Here is an 18542-nt window from a genome sequence, read left to right as displayed (position 1 = left end):
ACATATTTTTTCAAGTTTGTGAATATTTTTTGAATTCATGAATATTGTTAAATTCACAAAATTTTAAAAATTCATGAACATGTTTTTGAATTCGCTAACATTTTTTGAGTTCATGAACAATTGTTTTGAATTTGAGAACATTTTTAGAATTCATGAATATTTTTTAGAACTTGCGAACATTTCTTTGAAAGTCATGTACATTTTTTAAACTCACAACAACTTTTGGAAACTTGTATATTTTTTGAATTCATGAACATTTTTTGGACTCACGAATAGTTTTTAAAATACATGATTTTTTGAATCCATGAATATGTTTGAATTTATGATTTATTTTTCAAATTCACAAACAATCTTTGAATACATGAATCTTTTTTTATCAAAAATTTCAATTTGTTTTGAATTTTGGAATTTTTTTAAACGTTGAATTATCTTAAAGAAGAAGAAAAACAAAAGCAGAAAAACAGAAGGCAAAAGGGAAAAAGAAAAACAAATAAAATTAATGGGGCGTCTCGCACACCAAATAGGAGCACCCATAAAAATTGCAGTCATTTTGTCTGAAAAAAGATAGTCATTTATCTCAAAAAATGTAGCCATGGGACCCAGCCCAATTACAACATGGGTGCTACCGTGCAGGATCTGCTCTCACTTGTTTCTAGCATCGTTGCTAATACAATCTCTTGCGCTCGCAGAAGACCTTTCTCTTAGAGCCTCGTGGTGGTGTGTGGCTCGCAGAAGACCTTTCTCTTAGAGCCTCGTGGTGGTGTGTGACAGCAAACCGAAGGTACATGATATACAAGACAGAACTAAATGAGCTTATTTGACAGTGATTAGAGAGATTTCACTTTATAGGTGCAACTTTAGTAGTTGCAGTTTTATTTTTAGAAGTAGAACATCGAATGTTGATGCGCATAATCTAGCCAAACATTCCCTTTTGCTTGATCAGGGCCAAACATTCCCTTTTGCTTGATCAGGGTCATCACTTGTGGCTCATTTCTCCGCATGTACGCATCCCTCTTAATGTTCAAATGAATCAATCAAGTGTTGGCACCTCTCAACAACAACAACAAAAAACAGTCCCTCAACAGAAACAAGTACTCCCTCCGTTCGGAATTACTTGTCTCAGAAATGGATGCATCTAGAACTAAAATACGTCTAGATACATCCATTTCTGCGACAAGTAATTCCGAACGGAGGGAGTACAAAACAGAGTACAAGGAGGCACTCACTAATACAATCTCCTAAAAAACTACTCCCACTATCCCATAACATAAGACGTCTTTTAGTGTTAAAAAAGTCTTGCATTATGGGACGGAGGGAGTACGAAACAGAGTACAAGCCATCCTTCTCAAGGACACATGCAACTAAACTATTACAAATCCCATAGAATCAGCAAAAAACAAAAAAGACGTCATGGCAATTTGCCAAACGCAACACAAGCTATAGCCGAGTCCCCTACGTCGGAGGGGGAGATCATCCAGACACCAACAGAAACCAGGCAGCAAACCTTCTTGTACAAGATTTTATCTTTCGGAAGCTTCCTGGTGCCATTGTGCGTTAATGACTCAGGGAATAATATACCTCAAACATTTCGAATGGAAAACTTCACGTCCGGTAAGTTGCACCTCCTACCAGGCTACAAGGCATCCAATTCTGTAAGAAAGCATCCAACTGCACCGTGCCATCAATCACTTGCTACAATAATTCAGGACGCCTTTATTCTTGCTTCATGTAGGATTTGTACTCTGCACACTTGGGAGACCCAAGAAGCGGCCTATAAATACCTTGGTCCATCCATTCCCCAGTTCATCAAGCACACGACAGTTCTAAGCCTTCCAGTGCCGGAACAGAGCAGCATATAAGAATGGCATCCCTGAAGGCCGTGAAGCCAACCGGACTTGAAGGGCAGGCCAAGGAGCCTACCAAGGTTAGTGCCGCCAAGGGGCCTGCGAAGCTCAGTGCCACGGCGACCAAGCCAGCAGCCGCCAAGGGTGGCATCAAGAAGGCCGAGTCAAAGCCACGGGAGCCTAAGAAGAGGGTACAACCTGCAGCTGATGTCATATTGAGATCCTTATAACCTTCACCTTGCATGCTCTTTCCCTGATGATGGTGTTTTTCAAATGACAGCAGGTGAAGAGCTCCAAGCCAGCAGCAGCAAAAAACTGACAACGGCAGCAGAAGAAATGGAGCTTGCATGCTATCTTCATGGTGCTATGAATTATATATGAATCCCGCCTTTCCCTTCCTCTGTCTCCCATGATGTCGATCATGCCTCGACAGGCGCTGACAGTGTGTGCGCAATCCATGTGACGAATATTACAAATAAGACGTGTAGTTCTGCCATCTGCTTCATCTTATCCTGCTTGATGTTTCACTGCTTTCTCCCATTTTACGTGTGTTTGTTTGGCTTTGATTGGCAAATACAATAACACAAACACCAATCACCCGAGACCCTAAGAATCATCATCTCTGTGGTGTCGTCTGAAAAAAAAGAAGCAAAACCCATTATGCCAACGATAATAGGAGTACATGACAAACGATTATCATGATCCTACACAACCGCAATCATCAAACAAACAGAAATTTCAGGACACAGAACTGTTACAAAATCACACAACCAATCACCATAAACGCTGATGATGTCTCAAAAAGTAACACTACGTGAATGACCAGCCACACTTACCCAAAAATTAGAAGAACACACACTTGGTAATTATGAACAGAAAAGTCAAAGGTGGGCACTTCTGAAATTATCCTGGCGCATTTAGAAACAACAAAAAAACTTCCTCAATCAACTTTTATATTACCTATACAGTGACTTCCTAGTTTTTGTTCGATACAAATTAGAACATTGCAGAACCCATGATTACAAGCCCTTGTGAGTGATATAAAGTACACCTCATCTACAAGTTCAAAAACAGAAGGGGTAAAAGAAGGCGTTGTTTCGACTCATGTAGGTTCCTCCTTAAACGGATAGCAGGTAAAGAAGTGTACAGGCCAACATGCCAGGAAAGTGCACACCAACAAAGTTGATACATTTTGGAACGTTCATTTTTCTGTCGTATACTCCCTCCGTTCGGAATTACTTGTCGTAGAAATCGATGTATCTAGATGTAATTTAGTTCTAGATACATCCATTTCTGAGACAAGTAATTCCGAACGGAGGGAGTACTAACTAGAAGCGGAAGCGCATTTTGCCACGTCATTTGGCCTTGTAGCTTTCTTTTGGTGTTTTTTTTCATAAAGGGCGTTTTTATTACATAGTGAAGCACCAAGAGGATACAAACACAATGAGCATACACCCGGCCTCTGCACGACTAGGATGCAGACAGCCAACACCAACACACACACAAGGGATCACGCCGGCAAAAAGCAAAGTCATTGAAGACCAAAGCTATGCCTCGGTGGAGGAAAACAAAAAAGAAGGGATAACACACAAATAACAAACAGCACCACCGCCCACCATCTTTGACAACATTGAAACTACGAGAAAGGTTCAGCGTTCTTTTGGTGGTGGTCGTCTATTTTGTGTATTTCTTCGTTGGATACTTGGTCGTCTATTTTGCATGATTTAGAGGGCACACATCTCTTATTGGTATTTAGTAAAAAAAAATTGCACCAATTACTGTCCTTATGAAGACCCCCGATTCATATGCATTACCTTAACTGGAGGGCAGCTAGGTTAGAGCAGAATAGACAGATTTTGAGCTCTAATTGATGGGCCTAATTTTGAATGTGGGCCTTGCAGAACCCAGGTTTGTTACATGTGGACTTCTGAGCTGTTAATTGATTTGAGAATTAAAAATCATAGTGGTAAAACACAAGGCCCAAACCTTCTGGATCTCTAACCCCACTAGCCGGAGGCACACAAACACGAAGGCAACGTCGATGTAATGGTCACGTTGAAGCTCACTGCCGGTGTCCACGGCTACAGCTTTGACCTTCGCTCGCCCTCCACCGCCTCCCAGGACTCCGCCAGATCTCACATCCAACCCTAATGTCCTCCAGTCCATAAGCACATCTCCCTCCAAGCCCAATCCCCCCTCTTCCTCTATGGCCGGTGGCATGATGTTGGAAATTTGGGATTGTTACGTCTAGTTCCCTCACCTGTCTGCCTTAGCGTTCAAGGGAGGAGGGTGTTCGATATGTGCAAGGAGGCCAAGGGACCAACTGACTTGGGAGAGAGCGACACTGCGTCCACCGGACGGACATACTTTCCTACTGCTCTGCCTATGTCTGAGGGAGTACCAGGGGTGCCAGGATGTCCGACGGCTGGCAGGTGATACGAAGCCCAAGCAAGCGACACAGGCACCTTGCGGCTGGGCCCAGGTCAAATCATTGGTCCTGACCGACTGACAAGCAAGGCCCACCACGAAAACAAACCTGGAGTGCGCACAATTCACAACTTCTTACATGCCTTAGGGAGCTTAGAGGTTGAAATTAACACAGAATTCCAAGTCAACATCAGTGGGGTTTTTTTTTTTTGAGGAGGAGGATCACCCCCGGCCTCTGCATCCGAAAGATGCATACGGCCATAGTCAACATCAATGGTGATTGAGAAGAACTACCCTTACCTCAAGTTAATGAACTCAAAAGAAATCCCATAACAGAAGACTTGGCACAGGATAATACTCCCTCTGTCCCATAATATAAGAGCGTTTTTGACACTACACTAGAGGGAGTACAATATTGGCACGGCCACAATTAATACATTCTTACAGTTTAATGAGAACCGTAGCAAATTTTTTACTACACAAAAATAATTCTAGCAGGGGAGGAGTTTAAGGCAAAAGATAAAGGCGGTAACAGCAATTACCTTCTAGAAGGGACTAATCCAACGGGCCAACTGCAATTGCCACTCAAAAACCAGGCGCCTTGGAGTTGGCGCAGAAGCTGCATTTCGGCAAGTTGCATCATCGGCATAAATAACAGAAAAGACATCTTCAACCAAAGGATCCCTTCCACCCCTAAGAGGATCCTGTGAAAAGATTTAAATAAACAAGTTAGAGCCTCATAATTAGGCGAGATGTTTTAATTACACAATTATACAGCAGTTACCAGTTCGGAGGGCTAATTATACAAATACTAATGAAAGTAAGATTTTAGCAAAGACATGATAAGATCTCTCTCTTACTAACTAATACTCCCTCAGATCCATAATAAGTGTCGCAGTCTTGAACTAAGGTTAGTTCAAAACTGCGACACTCTGCCTAAGCAGACCACCCCCAAGCCGCTACGCAAGGGCCTTTCCTCCGCCACTCTGCTGATTGCCTGGATTATCTGGAACAGAGGAACACGTGTGTGTTCGATGGCGACCTCCCGTTTGCCCCGAACACCATCGCACGCATGAAAGAGGAAGCCGCCCTTTGGTCTAGAACCGGAGTCCTCGGCCTTCGATTGTTGTTGCCGACAACCTGGGACATTCACTAAACGACCACCATGTATCTTTTGCCTCTTTGAGGGACGCTGTACCGAACTCTCCTGCTTTCCAATGAAATGAAACGCAAAACCTTTTTGCGTTTTCTCAAAAAAAATGAAGGCGGAGATATTTACGGTATGTTTGGTTTGTGACGAAAACAACCATACCAATTGTTTGGTCACAACCAGAACTTTGGTCCTTGTTTGGAATTTGGAATGTTGCCAAGAAAGCTTCATGCCCATGTCCCTTTTCCCACTCAAGTTCATTCTAATTGGCAATATGGCCCAATCATAGGCAAGCAAAACCTTGGCCAGAACTGGTTTGGCTCAACCATGCACACCCTAACACTTTAGTTGATTTGACAAGTCACCACTATTAAGTTGAATGATATAGCAACTACTACTTTTTCCCTACGTAAAATATTCTAGTATTACTATATAATTGGTACTAGTAAGATTCAGTGTCGCCATAACCTAGTGCGAACCAAGGAAAGGCCCACATAACCCCATTTTCTATCCTGAGAATTTGTTCATACAATGACCTCAAATATTTGAAATAGCACATTGAGGAGGTAGTCTTTCCAGAAATCCACCAATTTCATTTAGCAAAGTAAAAAAAGTAAGACAATTTGCGAATGAAGTCCTTACTGTTTGAGTAAATAGTTAGCATATGAATCAAGTTGAATTTTACAGTTATAACTACTATGATATACTACGACACAAAAAATGATTCATTATCAACATCCACATTTGTCACCTGTATAAATATATCTGTATGTGTTTTCCCTTCGTACAATAATAATGTGGCCTGGGCACCAGCTTGTTGAAGGACGTCTACAAAAGTTCGACTGCACATAAAAAGAAGCAGAGTAACTTGTATCGTGAAATTGGGAAACATTATATTGGTTAAACAAGGGAGCAATCAACTAAATATCAATCCAAATAACAGACAATAGATCAACCTTGTAGGCTTGCACTAGAAGCAGCAAAATATAGATGAGCAGAAAGTCAAAAAGAATTCTCAAATGTAGTATTATTGTTACAGGTGAAATAGTTGACACTTAATGCTGCACATGTAAAAACAGAGAGAATATTCATGTTCTAGTCAGCCAATACCCAAACTTGCCAGTATTTTGACAAATATACTATCATCTGGACTTCTGGAGTTTAACAAAGAGTGGTGTATGAATAGTTCTGCTATTGTTCCTATCGAAGGAAAGTGTGAATACACCTTTCAACTTTGCAAACTTTATGTACAGTTTTGGTTTTAATATACTTCATCTTCAACAATTACCTTGGTACTAAAAGAGATGCTAAAAGCCTAAAAGTAGAGAAGGAAAGACCATGACATTTAACTTAGAAAAGTTTGATGCTGTGACTGCAAAAGGGTATGTTACCTTACCCAGCTTGGTTTATTGTTTCATGAAATCCAACTAGAGTATTTTCTGTAGCCTTTTCAACTCACTGAAGTTGTATACTGAAAATTGAAATGCGAAGGCTAGATATCCTACCCAACCTTGGTTTATTGTTTCATGAAATCCAACTAGAGTATTTTCTGTAGTCTTTTCAACTAGATCAGAAGAACAGACAGTGACTAAACTAAGATGCCAAGGGAAGTTTGTTTTAATAAATTGAGATGCAGATGGACTTGCACAGTAAAAGAATTTCCTTTTACCACAACATCAAGAATTTTTGGAGGGTAGGTGGGTATGGTTTGCCCTTCATTGTGTTAAATAAACATCTGCAGAAGACATAAACAAACCTGGAAGATGATGGTATTGAATAATCATCTGTTCCATGCATAAGAAAGATACGAGGAAGTAGAGCTATGGTCCGGGCACTTGACTCCTTGACAACAATTTCAGGAGAATAACGTGACAATGATTCTTCTCCCTCCATTATACTGAAACAGTAATTGTGCTTGGTGTCGGTATCAATTTATTATTAAATAAATGGATCAAAGCATAGTCATATTACTACCTGAGAAATATTGAACGGTTCAGACCACGCTGATGGAAATGGTCGACCAAATTATGGATGTTGTATCTGCAAAAATATTACTGTTACTGAACCATGTCGAGTGTCCACCATTATACATCCGAAAGGAAACATAAAATATTGGAGGTCAAGTTTTATTTGTAATCCAATGAAAAAGAAATATCACAATATATATTTGTAAGATAACTTTGAAGTACAAATCTATCAAACTCCATGTGACATTGGAATATGATGGTGTCCTCTTTGTAGATTAGAAGCAACTGGGACTAGGTGAAGGAGTTTGGTAGTGGCGTCATTCCAAAAATTTGGACCAAACTATTATTGTAATTACTGGCACAGAGGAAAAGTTGGAAAATTTATAAGGTCTTTCTTTGTGACAAACACGAGCCATCTGGTTGCAAATACAAAGACAACAATTGGTTTGGTTCTACTATTTTAAGACTAGCTCTCATATTGATACATTCAAATTAGTTCAAATCCAGAACATACAAAATATGATCACTGCAATTACTTTTTGAATACACAAAAGGGCAACCTAATGTGTACCCAGTATCTGATCAAATATGCTGAAGTCAATATCTTCCAGAGCAATCACTCAATATTCTGTGAACAATATGAAATTTAACCTTTGGTTATGGGTTTTAAGGAGTATTCGAAAACCAAAACCCCCAAAATGTCATCACAACTTACAGGAGCTCTGATGCTTGTACTATCTTAAGTTCCACAAGTAGTTAAATAGCCATGCACAAAAGACTAACCAGCAAGGAACCTAAGATCTCACCCTCCAGATAAACCAAAGTATGCGTTGATTTGTGTAACACTCCAAGAAATGGGCTGTCCGCTAGACTCTTTTACTGCCTGTTCCATTAGGGCACATGCTGAAATATGTGCTCCTGCTGACTGACCCATCAAGTAGATCCTACAGGTTTATCGTAAAATCAACTAGGTCATACAGAGTTATGATAACTGAAATGCCGTGCATATACAAACATCACTCTGGTGGAAGGTATCAGTAATGATAATAAACAGAATGATGTAAATATATGCCATCAACATAATGCAAAATGACATGTAAATATTTATAAAACTTAAGCTAGCACAAGGGCTTTAAGTAAAGTTCTAAGAAGTGTCCAGTGTATAAAAAGAGGTCAAGTTTCCTGAGTAATTCATTAATAATTTGTGGCTATCTAGCTGACAATCATCGGTTAACCGAATCATGCATCTTCTTAAGCAAATGACATGAATTGGCACGTAAACTTAGCCTAAGGGTAAAAACTGCTCTTTGTGGTCGTTCAACAGTCACTTTCGTACACACAAAAAAAATGGTTATCTTACTGATTAGGATCACCTCCATAACTAGCAATGTTGTTACACACGAATGAGATCCCCTGAGAAGCATCGCTAACCATGTCACTTATTGTTCCTTGAGGAAAATTTCTGAAAATAGACGTGTGAATATTGTGTCAAGAAAATAAAAAGTGAAACAATTGTTCAATATTATTAACAAAAATAATATGGAGTGATTTCAACGGAAATCAAGCAGCACCTATAATCAATGCAAGCAACTATGATTCCTCTCTCAGCCAACCGCCTGCCAAGAAGGGCACCCCATGCCTTGTAACTGAATTTCGAGCAAGGTCGTCAACAAATGAAGTCGCCGTGAAGGATTAACGGAATGCGTAGTTGCAAAAATATCAACTCACCCAATAATCCAGGCCCCACCAGTTACAAAGGCCACCACGGGACAGGGTCTTCTATTATCTTTGGGTATATACAAATCCAACCTGTACAATGCAATTGTCATAAAACTGAAAAAAAACATAGGAATGATTTCTGGGGCATTGGGGTGGGGATGGTTGATGTCACCTGTTTCTCGGTTGTTCTCCATAAACTATACTTCTACGAACCTGACTTGAAAAGAAATAGTAATATCCAACTGCAGTAAGAAAAGAATGTTTTCAGAATGCTATAGGATACCGATGATACCATATTCTAATGAAATGAGCCAACAATCCAAGGGTCCATTCAAGAAGCAGAAGACCACATGAACATCAAAAATAACAAAGAATATCCATCCACATGCTCTTTGATGTGCATAACAAAAACTGATAGCGCAATCCCTGAAATGTTAACCTGTCTGCAATATACCTTGCAAAAAACCTGGCATAAGTAGAATGGCATAGATTGCGAGGGCAAGAAGCTGCCTCATCCAGCGGTAACCTAACCTGAATAAAAATAAAATTAGAACAGGAACAGAAAAATATCAACAGTGATTCTATTCATCGCTACATTCTGACAAAAAGGGTGAAAATTATCAGTGAATCTTAACCTATCAAGATGAACGTAGTTTCGAACTACAATGAGGGCAAGAATTTGCATGGCCTCCCTATGCCATACTTCAAAAAAAATTGCCTTAATATATTCCCCGCAATTTTCAGTACGGACTCATAATGCAGCATCAAAGGGATACAAACACAATGAGCACACAACCTGGCTTTGCGCCACTAGGATGCACACAACCAACTACTCTAGTGAATACATAACAGGCTTATTTATGTTTCAGCAGAACTACTTGCAAGATCGTCCCCTCGATGTATCTCTTGGAGACGGTTATGACAGAAATAGCTGTGTTGTTGTAGCAAAGATTCGAAACACGATTCTAAGGCAGATAAAAGCGATCCCCTCCTTGTTCCGTCTTTTACAACGAAAGGGGCCAAGATCACCAAATCAAGACGGATACAGTTTTTTTATTTGTTTGTTTCTGAACAAATGGTTTGTTATGCAAAGACAAAGCCCGCACGACAGGGAAACAGTTATGTGGTCCCCGAAGCTTAATTCTAGTCCATGTCCCTCACGCAATTGAGTGATCAAACAACCTTGTGGAGTTGGCTTCTCCATAGGGATTGATATGAAGCTGCCTTGGCAACTCAGCCATCTCAACGACCTCCGGACATAAGGAAGTTTCCAAGTAGAACTGAAATTTTGGGTCGCTACAGGAGCATCAAAACCATCACCACTACCGTGCGTGTTGCATCATAGCGATCGCCCTCGAGTTGGAGCACCTCATGGCGATGGAGACAGTGGAGTAGCCAGCGAGGAATTTTGGTGATTACCCGAGGTACTGGAGCAGGGTGAAGGTGAGGCGCGTGACGAGGTAGGTCTCGCAGGCGGCATGGCCGACGTCGTGGCGGAAGGACGACTGCCTCCTGGGGCCGGCCGAGCCCGGGGGCCTCGGGGACGCGGACTGCACGGGCGACGAGCGGCGGCGGCCGGCGGAGTCGCTCCGCGGGAGGAGCGCGTCCGCCTCGCGCGCGTCGTCCCCGGAGGGGGGAGGCTGCATTGCCATTGCGTGGCGAAGGCTCGGGAAGGTCCGCCGGGCGGTTGGGAGTGGGAGATTCGAGTTGGTGCGGAAGAACGGGGCGGGGAGGAGGGGCGCGCCTAAATAGGAGGAGGCGGGGTGCGTGGCGTGGAGGGACGCGTGGGGGAGGCGAGGTGAGCGTAGCAACATGCCGCAAATCCTCGTTTGCCTCCTTGCTTCGCCATCCTTCCGGCGCGGGCGGACTTTTGCGGGCTGCGGAACCGGGCGAGGCTTTCGGTGCCGAAGGTAGAGTTGGATACAGCAACACGAGTGGTGGTGGTGTGACCCTGTCCAAATTCGAAAAATTATTTACTCGTGGTAGCAGTGCTACTATAGGTCACAGACAGAGCATATATCCTTTGCCAGCAAAAGGATGCGTAGAAGGCTTAACGATGGATGATTTGCACACCACACGACGCTGGATGCTCACACCCCAGCGAGGAAATCTCTTCCGTTATTAGTAGAAAATTAGAAATTTGAAAGGAAAAAAAAATGAAACGATGACAACAAACACGAGAGTATGTACTACCTATGGCATATGATAGTATAGTACAATACTTTCTGGTAGTACTAGTATGGGCTAAAATGATTGGTGAGTGGTGTACCGTGGTAGGGCCGCGTATATGATTGTGGCGTGAGGCAGGGGAATCTTTGCAGGTTCTAGAGCTTCGTTTGTGGTCTGCGGAGGGAGGCGTAGCTGGCTCTAGGGTGCGCCGGTGAGGTGAACGCCGCTGCCGTCCGCGTCCGCTCGGGGGGCCCGTGATTACGTGTCGCCGCGCCACGCGTTAGAACCCAACGACGCGTTTGGTTCCGCAAAAAAGGCGCGGCTTCCGATTACACCGACTTTCAAAACCGTAGCTGGCGTTTGTTTCGCGCACGACGTTTTTCATAGCAGCGCCTCCTGATACATCGCTTCAGAAAAGCTAAACCGCCCGATAGGAGGGGATTAAAAAAACAGGACTCGGCTGCACCAACCAAACAATGAACATATTGCGTAAAATTAATCGGAAGCGGCGCTTCCTGATACGGCGAAGCGAATGCGTTATCGGGGCCAAACCAAACGCGTCGCAAGTGACTTTGCTCCTGGTTTCCGACACGGCTGGCCGGCTGATGCGACTCATTGGAAACGTGCCGCTTCACGTGGCAAATGGCACAAATTTACTCTTAGGAGGAAACTATTTCACAAACTAAATTGTTTTTAAAGTATTTCACATAGCTGATCTCTAATGTGCAACGCCTGACAGTTGTGCAGCGCTTAACATTCAGGCGCCATACATGTGCAGCGTCCGATAGTTAGGTGGTGCATTACATTGTGCAACGCCTAGCTGTATGGAGCTACACAAGCTGCATAGTAGAATGCAACGTCTTACTATCGGACGCTGCACAAAAGGATCAGCAATGTGAAATATTTTTAAAAATAATTTAGTTTATGAAATATTTTTGCTCTGAGATCAAATTTATCAATTTATCAATTTTACTGCTTCACACTCCTCGAACGAATTCCTCAACAAGGCTGGACCCATAATCTTAGGATCCTCCATAATCTTAGGATTCTCGTAACTTTAAAATGTTCGTTTGTGAAGACCGCACATGCGAACGATTAGGTGACAATTTTAGTTTTGATAAAGTGGTGAGGGATATTTCTTCAGAGGACATATCAGTTTCTTCTTGAAAAGATAATTTTCATTTAAAAACTGTCATCGGTTTATCTCTTCTCGAATCTAAAATTGCCATCAAACATAGTTTGCAGTCACCCCTCTCCCAGCGAGCGGACGTAGGTAACATTACCGCAACTTTGTCCCCTTTTACATGCAGGGATGGGGCACGTAAATTTTCAGCCGCGTTTGTACATAGACTAAAAGAAACGTCCGTGCGTTGCAACGAGGTCACATTAATTTTAAAAATTTAATATTAATTATATTAATATTACATTTAATATTCTCATACATATTAAGTGACATTGACGACCTTTTTTACCATCAAATTCACACACACACACCCTCTCCCTCCCTCTTCCCCACTCTCTCTCCCTCTCTCCCTCACTCGGGAGGTGGGACGAAAATAAACCCAGAACGAAGACTACCAACTGAGACATTAGAAGTAGAGATCATTTAGTTGATAAAAATAAATAGAAAACGGTGTTAAAAAGGAGAAACAAATTAGAATACATTGAAAAACCAAAAGGACGATGTAAAAGGGGATTCGCCCTGCCCCCCGGGCCTTGCCACCGGACCGGCTCAGCGGTCCAGTCCCCGCGCGGTCGTCTTCTCCTGTTCCCCAAGCCGCGTCGCTACAGAGTCGGGCTCCCGCCCGACCACCTCGCTGGCATCGAAGGGAAATGGATAAGGGTGACGCCCTTTCTTCCCTGCCCCATGGCCTCACTCCTCCTTGACGCCCCCTCCCAAATCTACTTCTCCTCTCGCTCGCTCGATCCCGTCGATCTGGACGAAGTCAGACGCCACGGTCACCATGACCGACCCCGTTCACATGGCCACTGCCCTCCCTGCGGGCTAGGAGCTTGTCGAGGAGCTCCGAACGCCTTCGCTACTTCGTCTGCGCTAACGAGATCAAGTCCAGCACCCCCGCATCGACGTCGCTGCCGTCTTCCTCAACCTTGGGCCACCGCGACATTGTCATCCGATCCGCGCTGCCCCGAGCTCCCATGTCTTCCCCTAGGGCGCCATTGACACCGCCATGATCTCCTCTTGCCTTTTCCCTGTTTCCCCTCTCGTTTGCTCCCGTTAGGTATTTCGCCGTGGCTGAGAACCGCCGTTCGCCACGGCCATTGCAGGGGTAGCCACCGAGCTCCTCGGATTGACCCTGTGGCACATGCCTGCTGTTATGCACGCCCATGCCCGAGCCTGCCGCTCTTCTTCCGCGCCCGCGGGGCCACTCCCTCTCCATGCCCACGCCCGTGCTACACCGCGTCGGTCGCGCCTGCCGCTGCCGTCGCGCTCGCCGCAGCCACTGCACCACTGTGCCCCACGCGACACACACCCTGGCCGCGCGCCACACTCTCGCTGGCTGCGCTCACCCCGTGTGCTGCCGCCTATCCCTTCGCTCGCCCCGCTGTCGCGCCCCTGCCTCGCGCCGCCTCCAGTCGTGGCCATCTTCTGCCGGCCGCCCCCTCAGCCACGCCGGCCGCATCTCTGCTGTAACGCCCTCGATGCGGCTATATCTCCCACGTGTCGAAGCACGACTTAGAGGCATAACCGCATTGAAAGCAATGTCGCAAGTGAGGTAATCTTCACACAACCCATGTAATACATAAGGGAAAAAGATACATAGTTGGCTTACAATCGCCACTTCACACAATTACAGGAATAAAGCATTACATCAACCAGATACAATCAAGGTCCGACTACGGAACCAAAATAAAAGAAGAACCCCAAATGCGACAAAGGTCCCCGATCGACCCCAACTGGGCTCCACTACTGATCAACTAGAACGAAACGACACAAAGGACAAGATCTTCATCGAGCTCCTCCTTGAGCTTGGTTGAGTCTCCTGCACGGTCTCAACGGCACCTGCAAACTGGTTTTAGAAGTATCTGTGAGCCACGGGGACTCAGCAATCTCGCACCCTCGCGATCAAGACTATTTAAGCTTATGGGTAAGGTAAAGGTATGAGGTGGAGCTGCAGCAAGCGACTAGCATATATGGTGGCTAAAAATACGCAAAAAAGAGCGAGAAGAGAAGGCAAAGCACGATCGAGAAATCTATGATCAAGAAGTGATCCTATAGCAACCTACGTCAAACATAACTCCAACACCGTGTTCACTTCCCGGACTCCGCCGAGAAGAGACCATCACGGGAACACACGCGGTTGATGTATTTTAATTAAGGTCAACTTCAGGTTTTCTACAACCGGACATTAACAAATTCCCATCTGCCCATAACCGCAGGCACGGCTTTCAAAAGTTCAAATCCCTGCAGGGGTGTCCCAACTTAGCCCATGACAAGCTCTCACGGTCAACGAAGGAATAGACCTTCTCCCGAGACATTGCGATCAGACTTGGTATCCCGGTTCTACAAGACACTTTGACAAGTTAAAACAAATCCAGCAACACCGCCCAAATGTGCCGACAAATCCCAATAGGAGCTGCACATATCTCTTTCTCAGGGCACACTCAGATTGTCCTAGGTACGGGTTGGCCAGCCCAGAGTTTCCCCTGGTGGCCACCGGCAGCTGACAGGTTGGACCAACACTCAGAGGAGCACTGGACCGGGGGGGTTAAAATAATGATGACCCTTGAGTCTGCAGAACCCAAGGGAAATAAAAGGCTAGGTGGCAAATGGTAAAACCAAGGTTGGGCATTGCTGGAGGAGTTTTATTCAAGGCGAACTGTCAAGGGGTTCCTATTATTACCCAACCGCGTAAGGAACGCAAAATCCGGGAACATAACACCGATATGACGGAAACTAGGGCAGCAAGAGTGGAACAAAACACCAGGCATAAGGCCGAGCCTTCCACCCTTTACCAAGTATATAGATGCATTAATTAAATAAGATATATTGTGATATCCCAACAAGTAAACATGTTCCAACAAGGAACAACATCTCCATGTCCCAACAAGGAACAAACTTCAATCTTCACCTGCAACTAACAACGCTATAAGAGGGGCTGAGCAAAGCGGTAACATAGCCAAACAACGGTTTGCTAGGACAAGGTGGGTTAGAGGCTTGGCTTAACAATATGGGAGGCATGATAAGCAAGTGGTAGGTATCGCAGCGTAGGCATAGCAAAAGAGCGAGCAACTAGCAAGCAAAGATAGAAGTGATTTCGAGGGTATGGTCATCTTGCCTGAAATCCCGCAAGGAAGAAGAACGAGTCCATGAAGAAGACAAACGAACGTAGACGAACGGTTCCTCACAACGCGATGTTAACGGAACCAACCCGAAGAAGCAACACCGGAAAGAAGCACACAACATAGTAAACAAACATCACATAAGCATGGCACGATGCACAACCAAGTATGATGCATGTCCGGTTTAAAGAAGCATGGCATGGCAAAAGAGCACAAGCAATCCTACAAATTAAGTGGAGCTCAATATGCAACGAGTTGCATATTGACGAAACACCACGTGACTTATTTAGTTCTCTCTCGTTTATGTACCCAACAATATTAAATGATGTTAGCATGGCAAGAGGTGAAACATGATGAAGCTATCTAATCTAGGCAAGTTTAAATGAGGCCGGAACAACAAAACAACAAGTCCGGAAACTCCTCATATGCATATATTAGGTTTGGTACTGTTCTGCCCTAAACATAATTTTAGAGTTAATAAACATGCAAAACAAGTACACCATGTTAAACTAGGCATTTTTCTACCCCATTTACATATAAAGATTATTTAAATCCGAGCTACGGTTATTAAGTTATGAATTAAAGCGTTTTAACATGGCATATGAGCAAATTTAACCAAACAGCATTTTAAACATTTTAAACATGGATGAAAGTGGCATATTATGAAGCTAGACGAAATTCTAAGCAACTTTCATATGTAATGTTTTTACAAGTGATGCTTAGTTTGTGAGATATTAAATGAATGATCATGAGGGTCTTTTCTGTAAAACAGCACACTCTGGAAAATAGGAAAAACGTTCTGGAGAAAAAAAAACAAGAAACAGGCCAAAACTGGTCAGCCCAACAGGTAAAGAAACAAGAGGGAGCGGTGGGGTGTGGCCCCACCATGGGCTCGGCCCAGTTCAGTGAAGAGGCTTGGGAAGGCCGACTGCTGGGCTCGGCTGGATCGGACGAGGAGGTGGAGGGGGCGTGGTCAACGCTCCAGGACGAGTGTTCGTCGTCCCCAGACGCACAAGAGGCGGTCTAAGTAGGGGGCCGTGGGCGCTGAGACTCCAGAACAGGTCGTCAGAGCAGGGCCGACGGCGGCGCGCACGGGACACGGCGGAGATGAGCGGATCCGGGCGCGTGACGACATTCTCCGACGAGGTGGCGGTGAGTGGAAAGCAGAGGAGGGTCAATGCGGTGTCGTTCCTGCAGCCTCCTCCTCGCGAATAGAGGCATGAGCAGGACTTGGCAGGATAGCGAAGAAGCTCCAGGCGGCTTGGCTTGAAGACGGACTTGGCGCGGGGTCGGGGAGGTCGCGTGGTTGCCGGAGACGCGTTGGGCCAGCTGCAACATTGTCGAAGACTCGGTCAGATCGAGCAAGGAGGTAGTCAACAGAAGCGGAACTTGGCACCGGGTGAAGCAGAAAGACGATGGGGCGGTGGAACTTGGCGCGGCCGAGCGGGCGACGGCGAGCTCCTGCGTCGGGACGTCCTTGGCGGCGGGCGGCGAGGTTCGGCTCGAGACGATGCTGACGGAAGGCTGCAGGGAACCCCATGGAAGGCGTCCGCATGGCAGATCAAGGCGGCGGCGGGCACTGTTCGCACAGAACAGAGAGAGAGGGAGTCGGGGAGGCAGAGAAAACTTCAGCGAAGAGAATGGGGAAGGGAGCAGGGGATGGCCTGGTGGTGCCTGCTCCGGCGAGCCCTGTGTAGAGGCGGCGGGGCTGGCTGCTCTTGTTGGGTCGCTGGTGGCATGGGAGATCGAGCAGAAGGGGATCTGGGAGGATCCCGAGGTGGAGGGTTTGAGGGTGGCGGTGGCGAGAAGGAATGATGGGACATCTCTCCTTGATTTTAGGGTTGCCCCGATATTTATATAGCAGGTGGATTAAATTAGGGGCTATCCGGTCCCTTCGATCATTATCGGACGGACGGAAAAAATAGGTTAGGTAGCCCAAGGAGAAAAACGGAGACGTTTTGTAGATGTTAGGGGATGATCCGGACACAACGGTGGCGACAATCTGGGTCGGGTTCGGGACAACTTCCGGAACACGCGCGAGGGGTTCAATGCACTGTGCAGAGATGGTAGGCATGGTCTAGGTGAACTGTGGCGAGGCTGAGAGGAGAGAAGAGAGAGAGAGAGGGCCCGACAGTAGTTTCCGGAGACCGAAAACGTCCGACGATAGACCGGCTATACTGCCGCTATAGTTTAACGGTTGGGCTATCAAACGAACTCCGAATGTGATGAAACTTGACAGGCGGTCTATCTACACTATAATAAGACCACACGCCAACTTTCATCCCATTCCGAGAACATTTTCCGGCCACTTACAAAATAATATTTCGGACATGCCGCGGGCGCGTGCAAGTGTGGTTGGGCTCAGAACGGACAACGGACGGAACTGGGGGAGAAACCCGGACGGATGCAGGTTTCAAAAACATGATGATGCAATGCACATGATGACATGATGAAATGCAACACGCAAGCAAAAGATATGGCAACAACAGCGAATAACTGGAATACACCTGGCACATCGGTCTCGGGGCGTCACATCTGCCCTCCATCGTTGGCCGCTCGCCTCGCCTGCTGCGTGTTTCTTCCTGCTGCTATGCGCTGCTCTGCCGCTAGTACGCTGTTGCGCCATGCCCTCGACACCGCCGTGGACAAATGTGGCGGAGGGATTGTTAATGGAGTACGAGAAGGAGGTGGCGGAGAAGGTGTGGGGAGGCAGGAGGCCTGGGGCGGTGTCTCCTGGCTGTGGTGGAGGTGTTTGTGCGAGAAGGAGCCGGAGTGGAAGGAGAGGTCACAATTGGAAAGAATCACAAAAAAAATCATAACCCGGAGATCTCAGTTCAAAAAATGCTAATATCGATGGAGGGGTGATTTCCTTCAATAGGTGGAAAACATAGAAAATATTGGTTGTTATCAAGGAAAGGTAAAAATTTAGGAAAGTTAGGATTTTTGAACTAATTTCTATGCAAA

At 45.2% G+C, this 18542-nt stretch overlaps 1 protein-coding gene across 2 annotated transcripts; it reads right to left on the bottom strand.

Annotated features, from left to right (window-relative positions):
• Positions 1–1222: 1222 nt before the first annotated feature.
• Positions 1223–10968, bottom strand: LOC123061578 (probable isoprenylcysteine alpha-carbonyl methylesterase ICMEL2). 2 transcript variants are annotated; one of them, XM_044484740.1, is made up of 12 exons: positions 10527–10968; positions 9562–9638; positions 9280–9349; positions 9117–9197; positions 8960–9034; positions 8749–8850; positions 8195–8332; positions 7396–7461; positions 7178–7318; positions 6173–6263; positions 4814–4975; positions 1223–2478 (listed from the first exon to the last, which is right to left on the bottom strand). In XM_044484740.1, the coding sequence occupies exons 1-11, from the start codon at positions 10919–10921 to the stop codon at positions 4817–4819; spliced, it is 1395 nt and encodes a 464-aa protein (XP_044340675.1). In that variant the 5' UTR covers positions 10922–10968; the 3' UTR covers positions 1223–2478; positions 4814–4816. The 2 variants fall into 2 exon arrangements, with proteins under 2 accessions (XP_044340675.1, XP_044340676.1); XM_044484741.1 differs by having other exon boundaries at positions 9562–9633; positions 10527–10840.
• Between the last annotated feature and the right edge of the window lie 7574 nt (positions 10969–18542).

This window comes from Triticum aestivum, chromosome 3A (genome assembly GCF_018294505.1).
Source record: "Triticum aestivum cultivar Chinese Spring chromosome 3A, IWGSC CS RefSeq v2.1, whole genome shotgun sequence".
NCBI classification, from domain to species: Eukaryota; Viridiplantae; Streptophyta; class Magnoliopsida; order Poales; family Poaceae; genus Triticum; species Triticum aestivum.
This window is presented reverse-complemented; position numbering and strand designations above follow the sequence as displayed.

What these genes read in the sequence shown, in the direction of transcription:
- LOC123061578 (XM_044484740.1), bottom strand. Translation starts at nt 10,921, where the DNA reads ATGTTGCTACGCTCACCTCGCCTCCCCCACGCGTCCCTCCACGCCACG. An exon ending in ACCCTGCTCCAGTACCTCGG is followed by an intron (nt 9,639 to 10,526) that starts GTAATCACCAAA and finishes ATTTTTATTCAG; the next exon opens with GTTAGGTTACCGCTGGATGA. An exon ending in ATACAGATATATTTATACAG is followed by an intron (nt 4,976 to 6,172) that starts GTGACAAATGTG and finishes ATCTTTTCACAG; the next exon opens with GATCCTCTTAGGGGTGGAAG.